At 41.4% G+C, this 12446-nt stretch overlaps 1 protein-coding gene across 1 annotated transcript in view; it reads right to left on the bottom strand.

Moving 5' to 3' along the window:
- Positions 1-8385: 8385 nt before the first annotated feature.
- UBA2 (ubiquitin like modifier activating enzyme 2) overlaps positions 8386-12446 on the bottom strand; it is a 44996-nt gene continuing 40935 nt past the window's right edge. Inside the window, exons 16-17 of the mRNA XM_081107882.1 lie at positions 11252-11388; positions 8386-9382 (exon numbers count right to left, since the gene is read on the bottom strand). Coding sequence (XP_080964008.1) covers positions 9204-9382; positions 11252-11388 — 316 coding nt within the window. The 3' untranslated portion in view covers positions 8386-9203. The remainder of the gene's footprint in view (positions 9383-11251; positions 11389-12446) is intronic.

Below are 12446 nucleotides of genomic sequence, written 5' to 3'. Positions count from 1 at the left end.
GGAGCCCCCACCTGCCAGGGGGGGAAAGCGCCTAATGCTAGGAGCCAGGGTTGGTTGGGAACTGGTCCGTGCGCCTGGTCCTTGTGCTCAAGCCCCCAAGGCCACGCCAGCTGAAGCAGACCTCAGGCTGAGCCAGTGGACTGATGACCGTCGGCTGTGACCACCACATGCAGTCACCAGGAGATGTGAGGACTCCCTGTTTTTCCAGCACCTGCCCTCAGGGTCTTGGGTGAGGCGCCAAGGGGATGCTCCTGAAAACACTTGCGCTGCTACAGGTCCTGAGATGAGGTGGGGCCTTGGGGGCCACATGAGGGATGGAAGAGAGGTGACCAGGGCTTTGTCCCCCCAAACAAATTACAAAGCCCTTGTCATACATTCAAACAGCTCACCGAGAAAAGCAAGCCATTATCCATCAGGACCTGATGGATCCAGGAGAACAACCTTGAGTGGATAAGGTCTCTTTTCCAGCCCCCCACCCCCGAGAATTCCAGCAAGGCACCCAGCGTCGCAGGGAGATTGGACCAAGAATTGTGCTGGTACAGACTGACCAAGATGTGGGGCCTCAACATTGCCAAGGCACCCGCTGTGGCCCATTCTCCTTGGCTGGCAGTTGAGCAGCGTCTGACCCAGCACCTCTCAGAGCTTGCAGAATTCCAACACACAACACCCACCCCCTAAGCTCAGAGTGAAGGGGGCAGGCACAGGTGGGGACAAGCGTTTGGGGAGCTATTATCCAGAGAAGCTACCTAATGAAAAATTATCTGAGAAAGGAAAGACAAATTAAATCAACAATGAGCTATCACATTTCACATTGTCTCCCATTTAAAAATAAAATTTTGTCAAGACTGTGGTGAAACTTGCCTATACTTTACTGGTAGGAGATAAGTTGGTATATCCTGTCAGGAAGACCAATTTGCTGGTATTAACATCCTCACAAATGAAAACTCTTACAAGCAGTAGTGCTCCAAGAATCTATGCTAGGGAAGTAATGCAAAATGCAGATAACAGTGCAAGCAAAAAGTGTTTATCACATTGTTTAAGTAATCAATACAGTACTGGGGTCTCCAGCCTTCTGAAAAGGAGCTCAGCGGGAGCTCTCTGCCCTCAAAGGTAGTTCTTAAATAACTTCCATCTCCACATGCCCCACTTAAAGCTTCCAAGATTTAAACAATATCTTGGAGTTCAGGGTCAGCTTAAATGCATTACTCACTCTAATAGTAATAAACAAAAACAAACACCCACAATCAGAAACAGAAACAATCCAAAATAGTTTGCTTTCTCACTCTGGCCATCTTGTTAGCTGGTCTTGTTTGGGGGCCATCCAGCACCTAAAACGGGAAAATGGTGGCCACAGAGAAGACAACAAAGATATGAGAGTCAATCAATTCTAGGCTCCAACTGGTTATGAAAAGTGGAAGTGAGTACTACTGGGTACAAGAGACTCTGAAGATGATCAGACAAGGCAAAGCAAACCTGGTCATCCTCAACAGCTACCCGGATTTGAGGAAATCTGAATAGAGTACTACCCCGTGTTGGCCAAAACCATGTCCATCACTGGAATAGCAGTAATACTGACTTGGACACAGTGTGTAGAAAACGCTCAAGTATGCTCACTGGCTACCAGTTACACGGGTGATTTTCATGTTGTTAGAAGCATGACAGAACAAACTGGTAAGGAGTAAATTATACAAAATTGGCCAGAACTCATTTAAATAAATAAAATGGCCCTGGCTGGTGGCGGGTTCAATCCCCAGTCGGGGCTCATAGGGAAAGGAACAGATTGATGTATCTCTCTCACCTCTCTCTCTCTCTCTCTCTCTCTCTCTCTCTCTCTCTCCTCGTTCTCTCCCTTCCTCTCTCAAATCAATTTTTTTAAAAAGTTTAAATATATAAATAAAATGTTCATTGTTCAACATTAAAACAAAGTACATACTTCCATGAAGTGGGAAGTACATTAAGCAAGTGTTTATAAATATATTAAAAATATTTAAGAGTGTGGGAAGTCATACCATTGTCATGCTAAATAATACAGAGTACCATTCAAAATTGTGTGGTCTCATATATACATTACCCGAATGTGTCCCAGACCCCACCTTCTTTTGTAGCCTCACTACAAAATGCTGAGTATTTGATCTCAATTTGTTAGCTCTTTCTGTCTGAGAAGAACAATTAGGGGAGAAGGAAAGATCAGGGGCTGATTCATAGGGCTTGAAGCACCATCCAAGGACTCTGCCCAGCCTGCACTGATGCCTTCCCTGTTCTCCACTGATACAGGGGTTCTCTGTGCTCACCTCTCTCTCTGGCCTTTTTCTTCCTGGGTCCAGGGATGTGCTGGATTTAACAATCAGTGCTCTGGGAAAGGTTTGTACAAATCAGGAGCCCTGATTTATAGCATTTGCCAATACCTCCATGGTCAATTTCAAACTGCCAATATGGTATCACTGAACAGAGTTGGGAAGAAATTAGTATAATCAGCTTGGAAAACTAGTATGAGCTGGCTCCAACTACCACTGCCTGGGTCCCACTGTTGGAGAAAGGAAAGGTTCACAATGGAATTGCTGGGCCTCTAGATCTGTCATCCTCTCAAATTCACCAAAACCTTCCTTTGCCAGTGGTCATCTAACGGCGGCTCGGCAAACCGCGGCTCGCGAGCCACATGCGGCTCTTTGGCCACTTGAGTGTGGCTCTTCCAGAAAATACTTACTTCTGCGCATGGGCCACGAAGTTTCAATCGCACTGTACGTGCACGCCCGCACGTAGTATTTTGTGGAAGAGCCACACTCAAGGGGCCAAAGAGCCACATGTGGCTCACGAGCCGCAGTTTGCCGACCACTAGAGATGGACACACTCAGAGCCACAGAACATGCTCAATACAGTCTCACACCAAGTCCTGAACCCACCATCTTTTCCTTCTAAGGCTCCAGAGGCTTATCCTATCCAGACTGTCCACACTAATGGTGATTTTTTAGAGGTGTTTAATCTCTCCTTGTAATCTAACTTCCATCAGACCCCCTTATCTGTCTGTAGTGTGTGTATTATCTGGACCCCAATTATGGACACAATTCAGGGGTTTTCCTACAGTCTTGGGATACACTCAGATGTCAAATGTGGCTGGATAACTTGGGTTAACTAGAGAAGTGTGGATCCCAGCAATTGCTCCATGTGGAGTTTACCATAGAGGAAGCGTTGGGACCCACGCTTCTTTCTCTCCCCTAAGCTGGCAGCAGTCTTCACCATTGCAGTTTTTCCCGGGAGAGCAGCAGTAATCTTTCACCTAGAGCACACTTTGGCCCGGCTGGTAAGGCTCAGTGGTTGAGCATCGACCTATGAACCAGGAGGTCACTGTTTTCGATTCCCGGTCAGGGAACGTACTGGGGTTGCGGGCTCGATCTCTAGTAGGGGGCACGCAGGAGGCAGCCAATCAATGATTCTCTCTCATCATTGATGTTTCTATCTCTCCCTCTCCCTTCCTCTCTGAAATCAATAAAAATCTATTTTTAAAATATATATAAAGCACCTCTCCTGGCTCAACTCCTAAGGGCCGGTGATCCCATACACCCACAGCCCCAGACCCAAGATACATTTCCTGCCTGATCCACTGGGAGGCCGTCCACTGGAAATTGTGCCCATCCCCTCTTTGGAGACCCAGCTCTTTCAACCAGATTGAGGCCAACTTCCCCTGGCCCTGGTATCACCTTAGGCCCCTCTGGGGACATAGAAGTTTCAATGCATTGATAGCTGAAGCCATTGATGGGTTGGTTCCCCAATCTACGAATCAGGATGAAGATCTGACAATTACAGCTTGCTTCCTTCACCAGGAAGCAAGTAGCCTTTAAAAATTTTTATTTGAGGAAGGGAAACATTGACTCATCCATGCATTATTGGTTGCTTCCTGTAAATACCCTGACAGGGTATCAAACCCACAACCTTGGTGTAGGGATGATGCTCTAACAATTGAGCTACCCTGAGGAGAGCCTGCAAGGGCCATCTTGGAAGAACTCTCACTTTCTTGTCCTGAGAGCTTACCCTACACTCAGGAATAGGAATTCTGCACAAACTTTGTATAAAGCAAAGACCCCAGCCAATCTGCAGCATCGTGGAGAGGATTGGAATAGCTTAGGTACATTTTTGAGCTTGAGGTTGGTGTTCATGAGTCTTAGTAATGCTGGAAGCTGCTGCGAGGATCAATTGGGAAACTTGGCAACTTAGAGGATGTGGAACCCCAGGTCCCCATTCCACCACCTATCGCTGCCATGAGAAGTTGAGTTTCTTTTGCACACCAGCCCTTATAGTGTCCTACAGCTTTCAAACATTTCTGCCCTGCTAGCAGTGGTTGAGTGTTGACCTATGAACCAGGAGGTCAGAGTTGGATTCCTGGCCAGGGCACATGTTGGGGTTGGGTACTCAATCCCCAATGTGGGATCCCCAATATATATTTTTATTGATTTCAGAGAGGAAGGGAAAGGGAGAGATAGAAACATCAATGATAAGAGAGAATCATAGATCGGCTGCCTCCTGCATGCCCCACATTGGGGATTGAGCACCCAACCCCAGCATGTGCCCTGGCTGGGAATCAAACTGTGACCTCCTGGTTCATAGGTCAATGCTCAACCACTGAGCCTCGCTGGCTGGGCTAAAAATATATGTATATTTTTAAAATTTCCAACCTGGCTGGCAGGGTTGGCAAGGTTTTCCAAGAAGTGCAGCATAGTGCAGAGTAGGGATGCAATACATATTTACAGAATGAGTGAGACAGTGTTTGTACAATGACTATATTTTTTAATATTTGATCTAAGATTTTATTTTCCTTCTGAAACCCAAATAAATTGAAGATTTAAGTAAAAACCTGAGGGCTCTCTTGGTGCATTGTACATTCTAGTACATTTTTTTTGCTCACAACCTCTTTCCCTATGTAGTAGTCATTAATTGTTGCAAGATTTAAAAATTTTAAAGCTGCTGAGTCAGACAGCAAAACTTCCAAAAATATTATTTTACCAGGAGATAATGGTCTTCAAAATACAACCGAAGCCATGGCTGGGTAGTTCAGTTAGTAAGAGCATCATCCCACATTAAGGTTGTGGGTTTGATCCCCAATTAGGACACATACAAGAATCAACCAATTAATGTTTCAATAAGTGGAACAACAAATAGGTTTCTCTCTCTTCCCCCGTCTCTCTCAAATCAGTAAATTGAAGCAGAATCATAGTCCTATAGTTCAACTCAGTTGAGTTAGTGAGAGCAGTTCAAAATTTTCTCAAATTTTTGGCTAGATTTTATTATTTTTAAAAAATATATATTTTATTGCTTTTTACAGAGGGAGAGGGATAGAGTTAGAAACATCGATGAGAGAGAAACATCGATCAGCTGCCTCCTGCACACTCCCTACTGGGGATGTGCCCGCAACCAAGGTACATGCCCTTGTCCAGAATCAAACCTGGGACCCTTGAGTCCGCAGGCCGATCGATGCTCTATCCACTGAGCCAGACTGGTTAGGGCTAGATTTTATTTTATTTTATTTTAATATATTTTATTGATTTTCTTACAGAGAGGAAGGAAGAGAGACAGAGAGCTAGAAACATCGATGAGAGAGAAACATCGATCAGCTGCCTCCTGCACACCCCCCACTGGGGATGTGCCCGCAACCCAGGTACATGCCCTTGACTGGAATCGAACCGGGGACCTTTCAGTCCGCAGGCCAACGCTCTATCCACTGAGCCAAACCGGTTTCGGCAAGGGCTAGATTTTAAATTAGATGTGGGGTTTCCTTCTGTGTGCAGAATGCAAATAATGTATTTCCAGTATGAAAGTGTTTATAAAAATACTTCTCTAAATATATCCTCCTGGAAAAGGGTAAAATGGAGATTCCAGACCTCAAAAACACCATTTTAAGATGCAAAGAAATGGGAGGCCTTTGCTGCCTCTAAGTTACAGTAACTAGAAACACCTCCCAATATTTTTCTCCCGTTTTTTTGTTTGTTTGTTTGTTTTTTTACTTAAATAGCTTCCATTTTCTGCATATTAAAAAAGGCTAGTAGAGGCTTAAATTTGCTCATGTTCAACAGGACAAGTACACTTCAGGTATGTGTGCCACCAATGGACAATTTTCAGGAACAGGAGCAGTTATTATGAACCAAATGCTTCTGACAGCTTCTAATTAATTTACTAGGAACAACTTGGCTTTTCCTAGTTCTCTGAAGGCTCAAATGAAAGAGAATTCTAAGTCACAGCCTAGCAACAAAGATGAATGCTAACTTTACCAATGTTGGACCCAGAAATCACTAACACTTTCTCATGCCAACTTATTTTTAATAACCTTTATTGCCTTCTTGATTTCAAGCATAGAATATACTCAATACAAAATATGAAAGTCACAGGGATTAAAGGAAAATACAGACTATATGTAAGCTCCACTTTTATGAAAATTTTAAGTTGGATAATACAATGAACAATGTATATAGGTCCCACCTAGATTCTATGTTAATTTTGCTTTGTTTTTCTCCCTGTGTTATATATTTTGCTCAGCCATGGAAAAGTTGTATTACAGAGCTTCATCCCTAATATTTCAAAAATCAGGACAGTCATACACAAGATTATCATACCTAAGAAAATAATTCCACCATCACCTATTTCATTTTAAAATTTCCAATTATCACAAGAATTGTTATAGCCATTTATTTTGCACTTGAGTTGTAGTATGACCCACATTGTGTACTTGTCCGATTGTTAATGGGTTCCTCTACCCTTCTATTTCCAGTCAGCTGGAAATTAAGTCTAGATACTGGATTAGATTCAGGCTTTTTTTTTGCCTAGGTGCTATTGTTTTTCTTTAGGAAGTACGTATCAGGGTTGTCCCATTCGTGATGCCAGGTTTGACCACTTGATTATGGTAGTGACAGGCATCAGTCCACTGTCAACATCGTTTTTCTTTTGCAAGTTATCTGTACAGCATTTGAGCACTGAGCAGATTCTTTTACTAAAGGTTTTGGCATCCACTGATCTTTGCTCAATCAGTTATTTCATTAAGGGTCAGACACTATTAAAACACTGAATCTTCATGGTAGAATGAATAATTCTTTCCCTTAAGCCTTCAGTAATGTAGACTGACCTTTGGGGCCATGGACTTGTTTGGTAAACTTCAGTTGCCAGACCGCTCCCAATGAGGCTGGAAGATGTTGTCAGGCGTATTTCAGGCTCGAGTACTGCTCCCGGCTCCACCACTGAGAAGACAACTCACATAGGAAAACCACAAATACAAGGCCAGACCTAATGTGTCTCCATAATCTAGGGAAGTAGAGGCAGCTTGGATTTGCTAAGTCTAATTGAGCAAGATCCCTAGAGTCAGACCTGCCTTAATGATAAACACTGACTTTATAAAAAGAGGTTAAAAATTAACAGAAACTACTGAAGAAATTAAGTTGTTGAAAAAATGAAAGCCATTGCTGTCAAAACAAACACACTTCTACAGATCAAACTGGCACTTATGGCCATGTAATTCAACTTAGGAAGAACAAAAGAACATACACAAAATAGAAACTGTCAGAATTGTGTCTAAATAGGCAGGTCAAGGTTTTAAAGAATTAAGATAATTTTGAAACACAAATTTCTGATTTTCAGAATTCAAAATAGAAAATGATTTTCAGTGACCAGTTAACCGAAAATTATTCTGAGAGCTGATATTCCAGGATATTGCTTTTTATGTTACATAGTTCTGTAAATTTGAAACTTCTTTCTGGAGGAAAATGAAACTCCTAAAAATCTAAAAGCAAAGTGAACCCCACAAGCTCCCGAGGTTGTGGATGGGGACCCAGCCTGCTTGCAGTTGCCTCCAGCTTGCAGGCTGAAGTCAGTTCATCTGGGAGGGTCATATGACTTTTCTGAAGGCTTTGATTACATGCCGAGTTTACAAATGATACAAGGTATAAGAATTAACCTGAGTGGCAAATAAGAATTATACAAAGTGAGATAATATAATAAACTATCAGTTTGAAATTTAGTTGACTGTGGCAAAAAACTCCCAAAGGCAAAGATTGAGAATGGGTAAACAGCCTCATGGGTTTCTGTTATCTGAAAACTCAAGGCACATCTGTGTGAGGAGAGTACCCTTACAGCCCTCTGGGGTCTAGGCAGATGGGAGTGTTGATCCATTGGAGCAGGTCTGGCCACATCTACAGGCTGGAGTTAGGCCCAAAATGAATGGTATACTCAAGAAGGACTCTGATGAAGTGGGGAACAATCCAGAGTCCAGAGAAGACTGCAGAATAAAGGAGACTCTGGCCATCTGGAATCTCAAACTCAAGGCTCTAAGTTACAAAAGCTGGCCAAGGATAACGGAAATGGTCTCAATAAAAGGCCAACTGTTTACAATCCAAATTTAAAAAGCACCACTACCATTAAAAACTTTATTTTAGAAAGTACTCATCTATGGCAAACAGTGGAGATCTTTTAACCTTCATATCCATCACAAGTTAATTTTTTAAAAGGAAAGGATTTAGCATTCCTGCAGAAAATACAATGAATAAACCCAACAAGGCAGCAGATACTGTGCAGGCATGTACAACAAGTATGCAGAGGCCATTTATTTGGTCCATAAGTACAGTATAGTTGTATTTGAGTTTTACAAAACATCAAATATAAATAACCTGAAACTGTAACAATACACAAAAATTGGCTTCTTACACAGACATACCAGGCAGTACAAGCTGAAAACTTGAGTAAATTAACATTGTTTTACATCAATATACATAGTGCCAGTTCATATTTAAAAACAAGTTTCAATACAGCACTTGATACTTTTTTTAAATCTGTTTCAGTTAAGAGTATGAAAATGGTTAGATCTAGGCTAAAAATAATTCTTTTTCTAACCAAAAATAAAGGCATAATATTTATAACCAGGTATCAACTTTACTAAACCACAATATTTTAAACTATTAAATGATACCTAAGAATATTTACATTAAAAAGGCAACATGCATTGTGTTGTTTTTTCTCATGACTAGTTATGCAAACGCTTTGTTCAGAGGGTTTTAAAACTATATTCCTACTTTCCATACAGCATTCCACAATGTGTCTGATAGTTCTAGCAAAATGAGTGCTTTCAAAGGGAGCAGAATCATCTTCAAGTCACTGGGGTCAACTTTTCCTTTTGGAACAAAGGACATTGGGTGATCCATGCAGTCAGAGGGTTCTGCTGGAGGCACTGCTGTTCAATCTAATGCTATAATATCATCAAGCTCTCTTGTCTGTTCTGTGCGTGACCTCTTTGTACTGATATTCTCTTTCTCATCCAATTTCCTCTTGCGACTTCTCTCTTCACTGATGTCAGCATTATTTGAAGGACCTTCTTCATCAGAATCAACTATGAGCACATCATCTTGCTCTTGTGCTTATTTCAGAAAAAAGAAAAATGGTTTAAAGTGTGGGAATTACTTGTGGTTCATTAATATATTCATATAAGTGAAAAGCTAACTCTTCTGATATACACCAGACTTAAGAAAGGCTACCCTTCACTTTATACATCACATATTTCTATACTGCCTAAATGTTTTCTGTAACAAGTACCTATTCCTTTTCTAATCAAAACAAAAAATTATAACAGGCATGATATAACTCATATAAATTACTACAGTTCCGTATTTCTATTTTGCCAACAGAAAAGGGAGGGTAAAAATCCTAGTACTGTGGTAGTGGTGGTGGTAAACAACAACAACAACAACAACAACAACAACATATACACAGCACTTACAATGTGCCAGGAACTGTTCTGAGCACTTTGCAAATAACAACTCATTTAATCATCACAACAACCCTATAAAGAAGATAACATTATTATCCGTTTTCCAGAAAAGGAAACTAAGGTACAAAAAGGTTGACCTGCCCAAAGTCAAAAGCAGAGGATGAGGTCAGGATGCGGTTTTGTGCCCCCACCCAACAAATCAAAGGCAGAGTACTATCTTACTCATTGCTCCAGCCTCCCAAAACCTACCCACAGAGGATCAATCAATCCACATTTCAAATTATGATTTTTAAAAACTACCCTAGTCCCCTCCTCAAAGAATGATGGGCCTCTCTATTTTCAGAGAAGAAAGGTCATGAACCCATGACCCACAAATGGGCCAAACTGTAGATAGTCTCAAAGACCATCTTTAAAACTCTCAGAGAACATCAGAACCTAGAACCACACTCCAAAGAACATCAAAGACCCAGGGTCAAAGAAATGAAAAAAGAAGTACAAAAATTGGTACCTTTTTGTTTCCTGACTTAAAGAATGAAGAGGGGTATGTGTAGGGAGGGATAGTAGACAACCAAATCCAGCACAGTCAAGTACAAGCACCAGCACTGAAAACCCAGCATCAGGGCCTCTGATACACTGTTCCCAGTCATATTGGTTCTGAGAAAACTGTGAAATGCTATAATTCTGTACTCAGCAAGCATCTGCTCACTCCAAAGTCAGATGTACTGATCTGTCATCTCTAAATAAAACAGGGATACAAAATCCAAAACTACTACTACTACTAAGAATGGTCTTTATGATCTAGTACAGTGATGGCGAACCTTTTGAGCTCGGCGTGTCAGCATTTTGAAAAACCCTAACTTAACTCTGGTGCCGTGTCACATATAGACATTTTTTGATATTTGCAACCATAGTAAAACAAAGACTTATATTTTTGATATTTATTTTATATATTTAAATGCCATTTAACAAAGAAAAATCAACCAAAAAAATGAGTTCGCGTTTCACCTTTGACACGTGTGTCATAGGTTCGCCATCACTGATGTAGTAGAAAACTCACTGACATGTCCAGTTGTAAAAATCCACTAACAAAAAAATAACACAATGTTTCTAAATGGCTTCATGGGTCATACATCAAAACTCCATTAAAATAATCAATGCCAGCCCCTAACCGGTTTGGCTCAGTGGAAAGAGGGTCCTGGGTTCGATTCCAGTCAAGAGCATATACCTAGGTTGCAGGCTTGCTGCGTGTGCGAAGGCAACCAATTGATGTCTCTCTCTCTCACGTCAATGTTTCTCTCTGTCTCTCTCTCCTCCTGCCCCCCTCTCTAAAAACCAATGGAAAAATATCCTCAGGTGAGGATTAACAACAACAAAATCAATGCCAAACCAAAACATACCTCTAGTAGTCCTATGGATTTCTACTTTATTGTCAATGTTTATGAAATAATCATAATTTGTTTCTACATAGTCTTGCCTGTTGGTTGGGTAATTAACCTTCTGGCTGGGACCATGACTTACCTGTGGATGTCGAAGGCTGAGCTCCATCGTCACTGCCATTGGTTATGCTTTTGGCAGCATCTTCAGCTTGTTTGGGCCCCACTTTTTCTGGGGCATCACCAACAACTTCAAATTCAACATCCTTTCCTAGGTCTTCACTGTAAAAGAACCATACGCTATAAAAATAGACCAGCACTGCAACTATTTATAAAAGCAAGGACACACCAGAAGAGATCCTGCTCCTCAGTTTGAAGGATAGGCTATATGCACACCAAATACTTGAATTCTGATTTTCTTTCAAAGAGCTAAAATAAAAAGCAAGGCTATACATAACAGATTTTTGTGACAATTCCTTACTCTCCAACTCAAATTGTAAATACCACTGCATCTTCAAACAGGCACAGGGTGGTTTTGTTTTTTATGTTAAATAACTTTTATTGCTAAAGCAGAAAATTGAGCCTAATACTCTATGGCCCAATGTAACTTGTTGGCATTATTTCTTCAGCTACTATGCAAAAAGATTCTACACTTGACCAACTCTGATCTTGACCAAAGTAATTTGGTGTTTTAGAAGTAGGGTACATGGATTCTATGTTTCCCACATCTTTACAGGCGGGGGGGGGGGGGGGGGGGGGTGTCCCTCAGCCTGGCCTGTACCCGCTCCCAATACAGGACCACTGGCTCCTGACCGCTCTCCTGCCTGCCTGCCTGATCACCCCTAACCCCTCTGCCTGCCTGCCTGATCACCCCCAACTGCTTGCCTGCCTGACTGATGGCCCTAACCGCCTCTGTCTCAGCTCTCGCCGCCACAGCTTCGTCAGGAAGGACATCCAGAATGATGCCTGGAAGGTCATTTGGCTGTCTGGTCTAATTAGCATATTACTCTTTTATTATTATTATAGATAACTCACATTCAGTCTTTCCTGTCATTTTATGCTTTTTATAAACCAAATACATAAAACACAATGTTCTCCAAACTATACAAGTTGTATATGTTTGTACAGAGATGGTAATACTGGCAAAAACAACTGGACAAAGCTGTTGGTTAGATGGTACTCAAAAGTCCTAAGTTAAGATGCAGTTTAGGGGTATAAATGAGTATGTAAAAAACTGCACCTTAAAAAGAGACAAACAAAAAAACCTGCACCTTCTTTTACCAGATAAAATTATCAAAGTGGAGGATTATCTATATTTGTTATATATACAAAAATATTCT

The sequence above is a fragment of the Myotis nattereri genome, assembly GCF_964212035.1.
Source record: "Myotis nattereri genome assembly, chromosome: 15".
Lineage (NCBI taxonomy): Eukaryota > Metazoa > Chordata > Mammalia > Chiroptera > Vespertilionidae > Myotis > Myotis nattereri.
The sequence above is the reverse complement of the archived record's forward strand: the minus strand, read 5'-3'. Positions and strand labels throughout refer to the sequence as shown.